The sequence below is a fragment of the Mya arenaria genome, chromosome 14 (assembly GCF_026914265.1).
Source record: "Mya arenaria isolate MELC-2E11 chromosome 14, ASM2691426v1".
Classification (NCBI taxonomy): Eukaryota; Metazoa; Mollusca; class Bivalvia; order Myida; family Myidae; genus Mya; species Mya arenaria.
In genome coordinates, this window is record NC_069135.1 from 14,602,946 (window position 1) to 14,619,114 (window position 16,169).

Genomic DNA, 16,169 nt, shown 5'->3' on the forward strand with positions numbered 1-16,169 from the left:
GATTCTTGTACATTTCGGCCTACTTATTCTTGTACATTTCGGCCTACTGATCCTTGTACATTTGGCCTACTTATTCTTGTACATTTCGGCCTACTGATCCTTGTACATTATTGCCTACTGATCCTTCTACATTTGGCCTACTGATCCTTGTACATTTGGCCTACTTTTTCTTGTACATTTCGGCCTACTTATTCTTGTACATTTCGGCCTACTGATCCTTCTACATTTGGCCTACTTATTCTTGTACATTTCGGCCTACTGATCCTTGTACATTTGGCCTACTGATCCTCGTACATTTGGCCTACTGATCCTTGTACATTTGGCCTACTTATTCTTGTACATTTCGGCCTACTGATCCTTGTACATTTGGCCTACTTATTCTTGTACATTTCGGCCTACTGATCCTTGTACATTTGGCCTACTTATTCTTGTACATTTGGCCTACTGATCCTTGTACATTTGGCCTACTTATTCTTGTACATTTCGGCCTACTGATCCTTGTACATTTGGCCTACTTATTCTTGTACATTTCGGCCTACTGATCCTTGTACATTTGGCCTACTAATTCTTGTACATTTCGGCCTACTGATCCTTGTACATTTGGCCTACTTATTCTTGTACATTTCGGCCTACTGATCCTTGTACATTTGGCCTACTTATTCTTGTACATTTCGGCCTACTGATCCTTGTACATTTGGCCTACTTATTCTTGTACATTTCGGCCTACTGATCCTTGTACATTTGGCCTACTTATTCTTGTACATTTCGGCCTACTGATCCTTGTACATTTGGCCTACTTATTCTTGTACATTTCGGTCTACTGATCCTTGTACATTTGGCCTACTTATTCTTGTACATTTCGGCCTACTGATCCTTGTACATATCGGCCTACTGATCCTTGTACATTTCGGCCTACTTATTCTTGTACATTTCGGCCTACTGATCCTTGTACATTTCGGCCTACTGATCCTTGTACATTTCGGCCTACTGATCCTTGTACATTTCGGCCTACTTATTCTTGTACATTTCGGCCTACTGATCCTTGTACATTTGGCCTACTTATTCTTGTACATTTCGGCCTACTGATCCTTGTACATTTGGCCTACTTATTCTTGTACATTTCGGCCTACTGATCCTTGTACATTTGGCCTACTTATTCTTGTACATTTCGGCCTACTGATCCTTGTACATTTAGCCTACATATTCTTGTACATTCGGCCTACTGATCCTTGTACATTTAGCCTACTTATTCTTGTATATTTTGGCCTTCTGATCCGTTTACATTATGGCATACTGATCCTTGTACATTATGGCCTTCTGGTTATTGTACATTATGGCCTTCTGTTTATTGTACATTATTGCCTACTGATCCTTCTACATTTTGGCCTACGTATTATTGTACATTATAGCCTTTGAACCTTGTACATTATAGCCTCTGATCCTTGTACCTTATGGCCTTATGTTTATTGTACACGATGGCCTTATTTTCATTATACACTATGGCCTTCTGTTTATTGTACACTATGGCCTTCTGTTTATTGTACACTATGGCCTTATGTTTATTGTACATTATGGCCTATTGATTCATGTACATTATGGTCTACTGATCCTTGTACATTATGGCCTACTGGTCCTTGTACATTTTTCCTACTGATTCTGATGATATGTCATTTAACAGTAATTGCACTTTATTGAAAAAACCAAGCATATCCGGATGAAGGCAAATTATATAAATTAGAAAACAATGCTTTGGAAGTGAACGTCTAGTTATAGATACTATAGCCGACATGATTCTTTGAAAGGTGAAATATACCTCACGCGGAACATCAGTATCTGGCCCGCGTGGCCGAGCAAACACTACACGATGACTGTGACAGTGGCCAACAGCGAGTCCTGCTACACAACCACCTGCAAAATGGACGTCGAAGTATTCTACACAAATTGGGTCTGTAGAAAGCTTGTTTCAATAAATTACGATTGAAGGTGAAACATGTATGCTACATAGAACGGTTCTTTTTACAGCATGCCTGAATCTAATTGGATAAAACGTTATAACATAGACCTTGCTCAGCATTAACATAGAAAAGGCGCAACTAAGCATGTTTGTAATGTGTGTATACCACTCTATTCTACAGGACTGGAAAAGTGGAGAATGTTTGTCGGAAATTCTCTGTTTAGCAGAATGATTTGATATTTATCTAATAATGTAATAAAATACAGGGCCAATCTCTTGACTTTGATGCAGTTTCATTATAATGTATTTTCTGCATTTGTACCAATATATGTTTAGTACTATTGGTCATTTATTTATTTAGCACATTTAATTAATACGAACTTGAGTTCTTGTGGCATTACACTTCACGGAGGAACGCTGGTTAATCCCTGTTTATGCTCAATTGCAGCCTCCAACCATTTGCAGCATAAACGGAACGGGAAGCCACACAAGCCTGCACGAGGACACGGACAGTGAGACGCTCCTGCACGAGCTTCAGGTGTGTGACTATAACTACGACAGACCTAGTGACCTTTTAGAAGTTGGAAAAGTGAACGGCATAGAGGACAACGCTACATGCTGGATAGAGCATGTCTATGATCAGTGGGGCGATAACGATATGGAGCTTTTTACTCTTCGAGAAGATAACTCTTCGTACACGAACAAATGGGACTGTATGTACCCTTTTAGATACATGGTTAGCTTATCTACATATGTTTGAAGAACTCGGAAAAAACTAAATGTGTCATTCGTTTTATTTATTTCATGACAAACATAATATTAAATGAAACGCAGTATTGCTGCCTCACCATTGAATGACGCAAAGTACTTATATTGCAGCCTATAGGTTGTACAAAAAAGAATGTATCGTGCCCGGTTCACCGTACACGCCACCCTGTGGCTACAAGCGCGAGAACTACACGTGCCCGAAACACACCGGTTGTATGACACACAATGTGACCCAGTCGTACAACGTTTCAATCATCTGCAGAGATGGCTATGGGGAAAGTGACAATAGGAACTTCACATTTTACGTTAACTCAAATCAAGCTCCTACATACCTAAACCTGCCAAGTACGAAGTTTCTTCCATAGCAATTGTTTTTATACTATTTGTCTTTGAATGTCGTGACTTATTTGAATAGTAATACATTTCCAAACTAACATTTGCACATTTCAATTGCCCTTTAAACATTACTTTCGGGATTTTTTTTTATCTTACATAACAGATGAAGTTTTTGTGGACATGAACACGGCCAGTGAACACGATATTATCTTTTCCATCCTGTATCGGGACGCCGAAAAAGAGAATCTAACTTACGAGTATTCCTTCATTAAGGAAGATGATTTATCACCTGTGGATTACTTCAAGGCTGACTCCAGTGGGAATTATTTCGGTAAGATACGTACATGATTTTTTATCGTGAATAATTTCTTAACCGTTAATCAAATTAAATGCTCAATTATTTATAAAAAATTATGAACTAGTGCGCTGTATATTTAAACTTTCTCTATCTGTTTTAAATATATAAATGACATGTACTTTTTAAATTGATAATAAATCTCGGTGCATATAAAGTGCATTCCTTTAATTACCAGGAAGCATAAACATTCGAATAGTTTTGTTATTTTTTATTTCTTCTTGACACAGATTCCTTGGGTACCATCACTTTCACTCAGTTCCTGAAGTATGAGCCGAAAAATTCCACCTATCTGATACACATTTGTGGCCACGAACGTCGGAACGAGATTTGCGAATATCTCACTGTCCATTTACATGGTAAACCAGAAACATTGTCAATTAAATCCGCGAGTTTAGCGTGGACAGATAGTTGCAAATGCAAACATGTCGTTGTTTTTTCGTCATTTATAATCAATATGCAATATTCGGGACGATTCCCCTTGAAAATATCATATAATAAATGTGACTGACTCCTGTATAATAATTACCTGTAATTATGATCTATACTATGAGAACGAGATATACGTAAAGAAAAATGCGTTATTTGTAATTATAAGAATAATTATATAACATTTAGGCAAAACACTCTCGAATATTTCTGAAGCATAGATGAAATAGTTGTTGACTTGGATATTAGACGCCAGTATTATTAGTTACACTGTTAGTAGCTGGGGGGGGGGGGGGGGCTATGTAGTATACACCCCCAGTTCTTACATACCATGCGAGAGCGAAGCTTATCTTTTCTTATCATTTCACTGTATGGGAGCAAGTCCCCCCTCCCCAGCTACTAACAGTGTCACTAATAATACCTGTAGATGGTTTAACTTGCATAATACCCATGGATTCAAGCAGCACTCTCACAGATTAAACGTTTAAGCAACTTTTTTTTATTATTTGTCCTGGAACAAGATAAATTTTGCGAAAATGCATGGAAACCAGTTATGTAAGACTGCTGACAAAAATCAGATCGCAGAATGTTATATTTAAGTTAAAAAAAATAATGTTTTCTGCATTTTTCTTAGACCGTTAGTAACGGTTTAAGCTATAAAACATTAATTCTCGAACGGAATTATAAAAATCTACGATCTGATCTTTTGTCAGTAACCGTTTATCATTGGTTTGCAGATATTTACGCGAAAATTTGGTCCTTCCAATACAAAAAAAGTTGTAAAAACGGTATATCTGTGAAAGTGCAGCTTTAAGATATTACAATGTTTTTCTCTAGCTGTACATGTATTCATTTACAAGGTATCTCTGTAGATGCTTGATATTACGTTAATTTGGTTTATTGTTGTAACGAGTCCCAACTTTAAAGTTTGAATTTGCCTGTATTTATACATGTCAGAAATGTTGATCATAAACAAACCATTTTCACTAAAGAATGATTCCAAATGTGTTGAAATGATGGTTCCAAAGTGGTAACCTAGCAATTGTATAATTTATCAATGCACCAGGTTATTTTTTCCAACTGCTGCTCAATGCTGTTCCTGTCTTGAAATTCTCAAAACTCAAAATACCCACGCTTGATCCACTTCGTGACTCTTTCTATGCATCGATGAATGGACCGGTCAGTCGTGGGTATCCGATGATGATAGTGAATTTGTCTTTTGGCCATATGTTCTTGAACATTTTGATCCTAAATGAGACCAATATGTTGTTGGGCACTTATAAACCAGTTTAAATTTTATTGCCTACAGCTCCAATGCCGTTATGCGTACAGTTATATGAATATATAAGCTTACTTGCCTGTTTGTGCCAGGGGGATGCTACCAGACGCCAAACTGCACCGACCAGAACATTCCAGAGTTATGGGACACCCACGGTATAGATGGAAACTACTCACTCTTCCAGATGATCATTCCGCAACCCGCATACCACTTTCCATACTTCAGGTATTATGATGTTGTGCATTGTGTGATCCACATATGCTCCAGTTAGTGTGCACACGCAATCGATACAATTTGATTTTTTTTTGGTGGGGGGGGGGGGGGTTGTGTGACCTCCTTTGAACGACGCCTGCTCGAAGTGTTTTACAACGCGGATTTTCGGTATAACTTGTTTCAGATGCTCATGCGGAGTTGTTTGGCATTTTTTGCACGACTTTCTACTTTAACCCAAGTTACTCAACTATTTGTTCCTGTCTTTCTAATCGTTACTAATTGATAAGTAAAGGTTTATGAAATGTTCTTTAATATAAGTTTATAACAAAACGCGACTGACAGCGCCCTATTTTCACCACCAAATGCGAAGAGCAGTTTGCGATAGAATAGCGCTATTGACCTGGACACGCTACACATACATTTAATAATACTTCATTGCAATTGGTTTATAACTACTTGCACCAACTAAACTAGATAGAATATATTTTAATCTTCTAAAGAAAATAGAAGGCCTCCTTCGTGCTATGCCCTCACTTCGGGATCTTCTTAAAACATTTAACTAATTTATATGCACGTACTAGTGTAAAAGTTCTACAAAAAAAGTCATCGACTAAAAGGTCAAGCGTTCATTGGATGTAAACAGTCGAATAATTGAAATATAATCACTTCTCATTCGTCTACAATAAATATATTTCATGCATAGTTTATGATAACTTCGTTTAGTTGGTTTCCTGCAAGTATTATACTAAAAAGCGTAAAATCAATAAAAGGACTTTATATAAGACAAAAAGATAAATTAAATACCATAGAAAAAATGATTAATGATAATTATAACAAACATGTTAAGGATTATGAGTATCACAAAATGAACGAAAATAAAACAAGGACTTGAGAGGAACACAGTTTTTGCAGGAGAACGTGGTCTAAGCTCATGTGGACACTGGACAACGGAGGGTTTGCGGAGGCAGAAATCAATTCTGACACTGGTGAGAGGAAAGTGATTAGACTAATGACACTTTGAGTCATTCTCATTTTGTGTATGTTAGGCTATTATTTATAAACACTATGAGCTTTTAATCCTTGTAATTTATACACAACTGATCCTTGTACATTATGGCCTACTGATCATTGTACATTATGGCCTACTGATCCTTGTACATTATGTCCTACTGATCCTTGTACATTATGGCCTACTGATCCTTGTACATTATGGCCTACTGATCCTTGTACATTATTGCCTACTGATCCTTGTACATTATGGCCTACTGATCATTGTACACTATGGCCTACTGATATTTGTACATTATGGCCTACTGATCCTTGTACATTATGGCCTACTGATCCTTGTACATTATAGCCTACTGATCATTGTACACTATGGCCTACTGATATTTGTACATTATGGCCTACTGATCCTTGTACATTATGGCCTACTGATCCTTGTACATTATTGCCTACTGATCCTTGTACATTATGGCCTACTGATCATTGTACACTATGGCCTACTGATATTTGTACATTATGGCCTACTGATCCTTGTACATTATGGCCTACTGATCCTTGTACATTATGGCCTACTGATCATTGTACACTATGGCCTACTGATATTTGTACATTATGGCCTACTGATCCTTGTACATTATTGCCTACTGATCCTTGTACATTATGGCCTACTGATCATTGTACATTATGGCATACCGATCAATGTAAATTATGGTCTACTGATCCGTATATATTGTGGCCTACTGATCCATGTACATTATTGCCTACTGATCCATGTACATTATGGCCTACTGATCCTTAAATATTATGGCCTTCTGATCCGTGTACAGTATTGCCTACTGATCCTTGTATATTACGACCTACCGATTCTTGTTTATTATAACCTACTGATCCTTGAACAGTATGGCCTACTGATCCTTGTATATTACGACCTACCGATTCTTGTTTATTATAACCTACTGATCCTTGAACAGTATTGCCTACTGATCCTTGCATATTATGACCTACCGATTCTTGTTCATTATGGCCTACCGATCCTTGTACATTGTGGCCTACTGATTCTTATACATTGTTGCCTACTGATCCTTGTACAGTGTGGCTCCTACTCATCATTGTATATTATGGCCTTCTGATCCTTGTACATTATTGCCTACTGATCATTGTACATAATGGCTAACTGATCCTCGTAAATAAAGGCAAACTTAATGCACAATTATCAGTTTGCCATAATGTACAATGAGCATGAGGCTCATTGTACATTATGGCAAACTGATAATTGTGCATTAAGCACTACTGAGATTTGTAAATAATGGCCTACTGATCCTTATAATAAAATAATGGCATATATGATGGGTAGTATAATAAGTGGCTGAGTCGACTAAGTGCCACATATGATTCCCGCGAACATTGGTTTTGCTACAAAGTATATCAAATTAATATTTACTTTTACTGTACACTATTTACACTAAAATAAACACACGTAATACTTTGTGCTTCCCTTTTTATACGATATAACATAATATGTAATATAACAGATAATGTGTACTCTTTTGAAACATGCAAGCATATTGCCAATTTGTCAGGTTTAGGCATTTTTTGGAAAGAACTGCTTTCGAAGTTAACTTTTAAGTCATACATTTTATAACGGACACGCTTCCTTGAAAGGTGAAATATACCTCACGCGGAACATCAGTATCTGGCCTGCATGGCCGAGCAAACATTTCACAATGACTGTGACAGTGGCCAACAGCGGGTCCTGCTATTCAACCACCTGTCAAATGGACGTCGAAGTCTTTTACACTAACTGGGTTCGTATCTTAAGATTAATTTGCATTGAAATCCTTTATAATCGCATATATATTGTTCTTTCATTTCGACTTTGTTTTTCTGCTACCTGTGAAGGTGCTGTATAATCTTAATTAGAGTCGCCCGCAACAGCGGGTGCTTAAAATTTGACTGCAACTGTATGCAATTAAAAGTATGAAGCAATCATATAAATATCGTACACCATATCGTAGGAGTACAACGTCACGTTGCCGCGTCCACGTGAAGTATTGAGAAACGGTGAATTTTCAAGGAAAATCAATATCTCGACGGAGAACTAGTAATACCAACCCTTTTCCGCTCATGGCCTATAAGGTTTATGAAGGAATTATAGAAATGTCTGAAGTGCCTCAACTAATTTGTGTTGATTTTCAGTTGTGGCTCAACCTTTAGAAAATAACCTACATTTTTAGCCAATGAAAGTGCAGGTCAATAAGTACGAGGCTTAATCATGAAGAACTTTTGCGGGTGTTTAAAGGTCCGCATACTGCCACACATCCGATAAACACTCCCTACGTCAGATTTTGTGTTGACAACTTGTCAGCCCCCGGTCGTATTCTAAGTCAGTAGGATGACCTAGGCTATATCTAAATGATTAAGGAAGGCTCGTTCGCTACGCTTACTATGCCCATTTTCATTGATTAAGATTTTACTTTATATCCTCACTATTACATAGTGTGATTTTAATATTTCACCATGGATATGAGTCGTGATATGTCTAGTCAGGAAATTGGGGTAATTTGACCTCTTATTAACGGATAAGTTGGGGCATTTATCTGTTGCCCTTTTCAGTATGTGTTTGAGCAATACATATTTCGACGACTTCAAACATGGCGAACAAAATTGCGGATATTGAATTAAATATTTATACATAATTTTTGTATTAAATATGGCAAATTATTAACGAACTCGATTTTTTTCCATTATTTATCTTATCGCAAATTCTTTTCGCCGAGTTCATGTCTAAATAATGTCTTTAGGCGCTGCACATCAAGAACCTCCCGAACATTACAGCACTATCAGACGAAATAACTTTATCGTCGTCAAACCAGTTTGTCATTGAAACGATGGATAGAAATGAGAACGACACCGTCGACTGTCGAATAAACAATGAGGCCGACGACCTGCCTTTCCGAATTGAGGAAACGTTCTTTGGATCAGACGGTAATTGTTTGCCATGTAGCGTTTCTTAGACCTATTGTATGTCACTCTGTTAAGATATTTCTCCATGCCTGCGCGCATGCGCAGATAGTCTAAAATGGACTGGTCCAACTGGTTACATGTTTATTCCCCAGGGGGTTAAACCATACTTTTTTTGTATAACAATATATAAATATGGTAAAAACTCGAGAGTGAAATTAGAACAGTGCCTCCTTAACCAAAGCAGCCTTGAGCTCAAAGCTCCCTACCATTCATTTAAGATTATACCATTTGAAACAGTTTTAATCAGAAAGCCAGGGATATTGAAAAGGGAAGATAATATACTAATTACTTATATTGAAAGCAGTTAACATTCTGATCTTTGTTGATTAATCATTGTTTGAACGATAATTGTATTCATTATCCAATCATTATAAGTAATCATTAGTGTAAATCATTTGGCAAAGTTTCATAATGCTATGGAAAGTACAGGAACAAGCAAAGCAGTTAAAAGCTTGCTGTGATCTTATAAATGAACTGTTCTGTTTGTATTGATGGTTTTAGTATGGGTGGTAAAGATACATACGTCTGGCAGAACCCATGCGCCGGGGGCACTGACCTACAAACTGAGCATTACATGCGTGGATAGTAAAGGAGAGGGCGATTCGGGTGTCTTGACCATCATACTGACTACTAAACAAACAGGTTAGAGTTACTTTAACGTACTCATAAAAACAAGGAATATCAATCATTGTTATAAAATCCCAAGATACCATTTTAAAATGGCTTGTCTTTTCGCTATGCACTATTAGGAATACTTGCTGTTAGAGTAAGGGTTGGACAGGTGATTGTGCAGTGATTTCAAGGCTATACCTGTTAATTACAGCACATTTTTTTAAACAATAACATTATGCATTTATCCACTTATTGGCTGTGAAACACGCTGGCTAATGGACCCAAATCGTTATTGACAAAGGTTTTAGGGTCATTATGGTGTTTAAGTTTGGAGAAATTGCTCTCAAACTAATCATAAATTGGTCATTTATAGGTATATATTAATATATTGGGTAATAAAACTTGTTATTAAACAGAGACAATTCTTAGTTCAAGATCTTGTTTAGTTATGTGACGGAAAAAGTGGTATGTACCCTCCGTCGTTCGTTGCTTCCAGTTGTTTTGGTAACGCCGATACAGTTAATACACAAATATGTTTTAGAATGAGTTGTGGGCAAAACAGACATTTCCATTAGTCTCTTTGGTTAAAATAAGATAGAATAAACATGAATAACATCTTTAAAACAGAAATTATACGGCGTTATAGAAATACCAGATGTTGTTGAACACTATTAAAACTTTAATACTGATGGTTTGGAATAAATTAGAAAGCACTGTTATACGGGTTTGAACATGCTCAACACTGTAAAATGGTGTTCATATTCTATACGCGTGTTTATTGAATTAATAAATAATAATTAGTTTGCAAATTGGTTGGTAATACATTCATATCTGGAGTATTTTAAACCCATAAATAAGTTTTGGATTTAAACTCCAGTTCTAGCAACAAGTTTTCCGCGCACCCTTTTAATTAAAACAATTATTATGTTTGTGGTTATAAAACTCTTTAGATATTGACAAATGCTTTGTTTTCAAACTCGTAAATGCTTTGATATAAATAAGCTAATAAATATAAAACATAAGTGTGGTCCACATCTCTTCTTTGTGTGACAAAGTAACGATATGCTGTCCTGTGGTACAGCGTTCATTGACTGATTTCGTCATTTTCAAGACACTTTCTACGGAGTCAGATCTTTAGGAATAGCCAATTGTTTATAAATGGAATGCATTTTGGTAAAATTATCTTTATGAGAATAGTTATAGGTCAAGAAGTTTTAAAGTGTTGTTAGATTTGAGATTTAAATTGCGTTTAGCTTTGTCAGTCGAGCTAAGTTAAGTATCGAATGATAATGTGGAATCAGAAATAGACAAATTAGTCGGATTGTAAACCGGAAGTTAATAGGCGATATCCCTAAGAAATTTTTATATGGACTCGTCCTAAGATATCAAATGTGAGGTTTTACTGTGAGTAGTTAGTCGGAATTGGATTCTGATACAGTAGGATCGAGTCAGTTGGTTGTGTGAGGAATGATGGCCAACATGGCAAAGACAAAGGTAACTTGTGGTATTACCCTCTTTTTAATTGCAATAGTGCAGGATCTCTATGCTGAAACTAGTTACTGAAGCGATAACCTTAGACTTTATGACGTGTACAATATGTTAAGAAATGTTTGTTTTTCTAAAATACAAATGTTACCGCTATTAAAGCATTTGGACCAAATTACTGCTTACATATACGAATGTGATACTAAGATAGGATTTTTATGGGTGAGGTTTAACTACTTGTGCTATTAAAGATTCAATGAAATGCTTTAGTTTGGCAATATCATCCAATATACCGCTATACCGTTTGATAAAACGAACTTCTGCCTAAAATATGCACATTTCAGAACCCACAACAGAACCAGATGATCCCAGTCAGACGACTTTAATAGTTGCGGGAGTGTTAGGGTCATCGTTTATTCTGACGGTCGGAGCCATGGTCATAGTTTGGATGATTAAGAGGTATAAAACAAGTTCGATGATGGGTTTTGAACGTAAATTAACAGCAGTGAAAATAAAAACTTTAAATCTACTTTTATTTTCAATTGTTGTTACATCCATTAGATAAAACTGATAAAATATCGATTGCATACAGATACATTTACAAATAAAATATCGTTTATTATGAAAATCGTTTTCCAATTTCAACTGTTTCTTAAAAGCTGAATGTCCTCCAACATTTGCTTTTGTTTAGACATAATTAAAAAAATAAAAAAATGCAAGTGCTCGAACCTAATTCAAATGTAGGCCACCTTCTTATTATATTTCAAACTGTCTTACTTTGTGATATGACCTTCCCTTTAATTCCACAACAAAACAATCAATAAACAAAACACCAACCCACATTATCCTGTTGAATCACCTACCAATACATTGTCAGGCTTGTGAGAGATGATAATCATTGTCTCTGAGAGCCTAGCATGTGCCTGTTTAGGTGTATACGGAATGAGACTCTGATTCAGACTTTAAGCGTTATTTTACACAAGAGTTTTACTAAGCTTCTGTCTATTATCACAGATGTAAATATAGACAAAACGGTCATATAAATACGGCATTTCTGCAAGAGTATCCCCCTTTTCAGTGATAATTGGATACATCAATGAATTTGAGTTTAATGAGACGCTGGTCATATTGCCAGGACACAATTTCAGGTTACACACTGTCATTTGCACATAAATAATACGGACTTAGTCTCAGCTGACGCATTCAAGCGCTTTTCGCGAACTCGTTAAATCTCAATTATTTACAAAAGAAGATTTATTCAGATCAGTATCATAATCCTGTCTACAGGGACATATCTTATCGTAGCACTTCCCGCGCAATATCCTGGATGAAAACTTGTGAATTGTCCCTTAATTAAGGATTTGGGCACAAGAAGAGGAGAATCTCTCTCGACCAGAAGCCGGTGGTCTGGTACGCGTCTTCTGATTGCGCTCAGATCAGTGTTCATTAAACGATGCGCATCGCAATTTTGCAGCATCCCCATTTGCACGGCCAACCATGTGTCTTATATCTATTGCAACTGGCTTCCTGAGCATGGCCAATATCATGATGTTTTGGAAGACCTCGTCTAGTCTTAACCCCTCAGAGGGAGTGCATGTCTATAAAACCTTGCCGGTATTGTTTAACATATACTAACTGGGTTTGAGTTCGATTAATAAGTTGTAAGTGACACACAAACATTCAATAACTTTCAATAGGAAGTTTACATTAAGAAAACGTCATGAAAGTAACAAAAAAATATATAATAGTATATAGTTACAAATATCAAAGAATGTATAGTAACACATCTTTATAGGGTAAAAGAATAAAATCCTTTATTCCTTTGGTTCCATTTACAATTTGAGATCATTGATTTACTGTTCTTTATAGAAACAAAATGACAATTACCAATACATACTAACATTACATGAGCTGTATATGGCATACGTTGATTTACTCTCGTCTTCCTTGTTAGGGGAAGTCAACATGAGTGTGCTCTGTATAAACAATAATGCATAATTAGAAAATGAGCAAGCAACTTTATAAACATTTGACAGCCAAACATAAGTAAAGAAAGATCGAAAGACAAAAATGAAGAAAACCGACCTATCAGAACGAAATGAAATAACTAAGCAAAACCGAATAAAATCCATCAAAGCAAATGTCAACAAGTCAATGAAACATCCATCTTCATTTTTATATTCCAAATTATTAAAGTAGAAATACTTGATCTAAATCTTTTAAAAAGGTACACCGCACTAATATGTATACCAATTAAAACAAACGGCAAAAGGAGCGTATGGTTAAAATCATGATGTTTTGGAAGACCTCGTCTCGTCTTAGCTATTCAGACTGAGTGCATGTATATTCAATATCATCTCTCCCAAACCTACAGTATTCATTCACACAGGTGCAGTTCAATTATAGATTTGAAACCAGTCTTGCAATCATTTTGGTTGGATTTACTGATTGGTCTCAGAAAACAAGGACTCCTCCAACACGCTTTGGCTTGGTATGGATGTCATTTCTAACCAAGTATTCAATCGCAGCCGATGGACACAGACTGTTTTGTTTACAGCTTCTGTCAAAGTGAAGAAGGCCGGCAATGGCCTCTGGTAAGATTTGATCATAACTGACGTGTGCTCTACGAGAAACTAGAGGTTTTTAGCTAGAACATTCATTCCGAACAAGATTCACCATTCGAAGAATCAATCATCTCATACTGCTGTCAACTGTAAAAGGTGACTTGTCGATGTCTATCAGCAGCTGTCACTGTCAATAATCTGACAGACTTATATTTCATGATTATCAACGCCCGGTGGCTTAACGTCGCAGTTGGTATCATTTTTGGCTTCTGGACAGGGCTGATCGATTGTGAAGCTGTCACAGTAACTGTTCTTTCAGACCATTCCTGCTTGGATCCTAACTCAAAAGTGTTACTGGACACAGAAGCCTGGAAAGTCTGACGTTCCTTCTTCTGCTTAGTCATCCTGTGTGTCTTTGTGTGGCATTTCCTCAAGTGTTATCCAAAATGAGCGAATCCCTCTTGTTGTTTACGGCCAAGATAACTGGCACAAAATTACATGTGGTGTTCTTCCTAATATAAGATAAGATACGTCTACAACAACCAAGGACTGGACTAAAGAGATGCAGCTAGGTTCAATTCCTTAAGAGCTGTGCGACTTAACTCTATATTATTGATGGTGATATTCTGCTTTAACTAGAAAAATAATTGGTATAACAACTGCGCACCAGTGGTGTGTCTGCGCACCCACGTTCAACACCAGACACAATCGCCTTGTGCTGAAACCAAAAAGGCAGACGACTCGTAATATACAGACGAATAGCCCGAGCTGGCAGTGCTTTAGAGGACAGACATTGCCTCTGTAGGAACCTCGTTGAGTATAACGGGTCTGCTTGACTAACTTAGTCTCGTCTGTTGTTCTTTAGCTTGGTCTAGAATGCTCCGTTCGCTACCTTTACCACTTGCCGTTTGTTCCGATGAATTAATCGCTCCGTTGTTGGACACTGGAATTATTTTTATGCTTATCACAAAAAATCATTTTTAAATTATTACAATCGAAATTAAGTATGTATTTTAACTAACTGGAAAAAGGTTCTTAAGCCTGTTGGTCTTAAGGAGTTTCAATAATTTGGGGCAAGAACTTTATTTTGTGTTGACAGTGTTATAATGCACATTTTCAAAAAAAGAAATTTAATAAAACCGAACGAATGGGATAGGCACGGTGTATTAATTTTGTCCATTGGCATTGTTTCAACTTGCATGGTCTGTTCAGGTCATTCAACTTGTATTTAGTACACAGTTGCCTTATGTGAATCGATGCTTTACCGAAAGAGTTTATTCGTAGAAAATAGGGAATACTGTAGCCCACGTTCAGTATGTTGTTCTGCTTTTCTGACACAGGACAATACGTATAACGTATTTTTATGATTTAGACTAATCTGAGCTAAAACTTGACAAATCTTAAAAAAACTTCTATCAGTTTGTGTACTGTAAAAGGTTTTAGTTTCCAATCAAACGGAAAGTTTTATTTTCAGAAGACAGCGTCACACACGTTCGGATGTGAATAACGGTTTGTATTTTAATCTTGTCAGATGTAATAACAAGTTAAGCTACAATATTTGTTTTCAAAAGTATAACACTTTTGTACATTTGTAATGATCTACAAAACTCTTACACTTTGTATGCTAACAAACTGCCAACTTTAAGATATTTTACAGACCGCACTGTCTACTAATGCTACCTTATTTTGTATTTGCAAGATTTTAATCCATTGCTATGAGTTATATGAAGCTTAAGCGTTTTATTACTGCATAGTTTTATCGTATTGCAGGTCGTAACATTGAAATGCAGGGTAGACACTATGAAGATTTACAGAATCGCACTCGTTCAAACGAGAACGACACTGCAGATTATGAAGATATCGAGTCGACAACGCCGCATTGACGTTTAAATAGTTGTAAACTTGTGTCGTATGTTAACTTTTGTTATTGAATGTCCATTGTATAATGATATTCGAAACTCTTTATTGCCATACTACTATTAACGACATCCTAGTATGCACAAATATATAGAGTTAATTAACACTAAAAATGATTAACACTTTAGTACTCACTCTTAAACATCTACATAACCATTTATTTTAAGTGCAATTAATGTTTCTATTCTAATTTTATCATGAATTGAATATTCCAAAATATGATTTGTA

At 36.4% G+C, this 16,169-nt stretch overlaps 1 protein-coding gene across 1 annotated transcript; it reads left to right on the top strand.

Moving 5' to 3' along the window:
- The first annotated feature begins 1,808 nt into the window (after positions 1-1,808).
- Positions 1,809-15,907, top strand: LOC128215862 (uncharacterized). Its single transcript, XM_052922473.1, has 9 exons — positions 1,809-1,945; positions 2,403-2,667; positions 2,834-3,067; positions 3,222-3,389; positions 3,644-3,772; positions 5,214-5,346; positions 6,247-6,320; positions 9,175-9,324; positions 15,795-15,907. Exons 1-9 carry the CDS (start codon positions 1,865-1,867, stop codon positions 15,905-15,907), a joined length of 1,347 nt encoding a protein of 448 aa, XP_052778433.1. The 5' UTR covers positions 1,809-1,864.
- Positions 15,908-16,169: the final 262 nt, after the last annotated feature.

Excerpts from the sequence above, each read along its gene's own strand:
- LOC128215862 (XM_052922473.1), top strand. The coding sequence starts at position 1,865 with ATGACTGTGACAGTGGCCAACAGCGAGTCCTGCTACACAACCACCTGC. Across the intron at positions 3,390-3,643 it reads CTCCAGTGGGAATTATTTCG|ATTCCTTGGGTACCATCACT; the intron begins GTAAGATACGTA and ends TTCTTGACACAG. Across the intron at positions 6,321-9,174 it reads AGAAATCAATTCTGACACTG|CACTATCAGACGAAATAACT; the intron begins GTGAGAGGAAAG and ends CGAACATTACAG.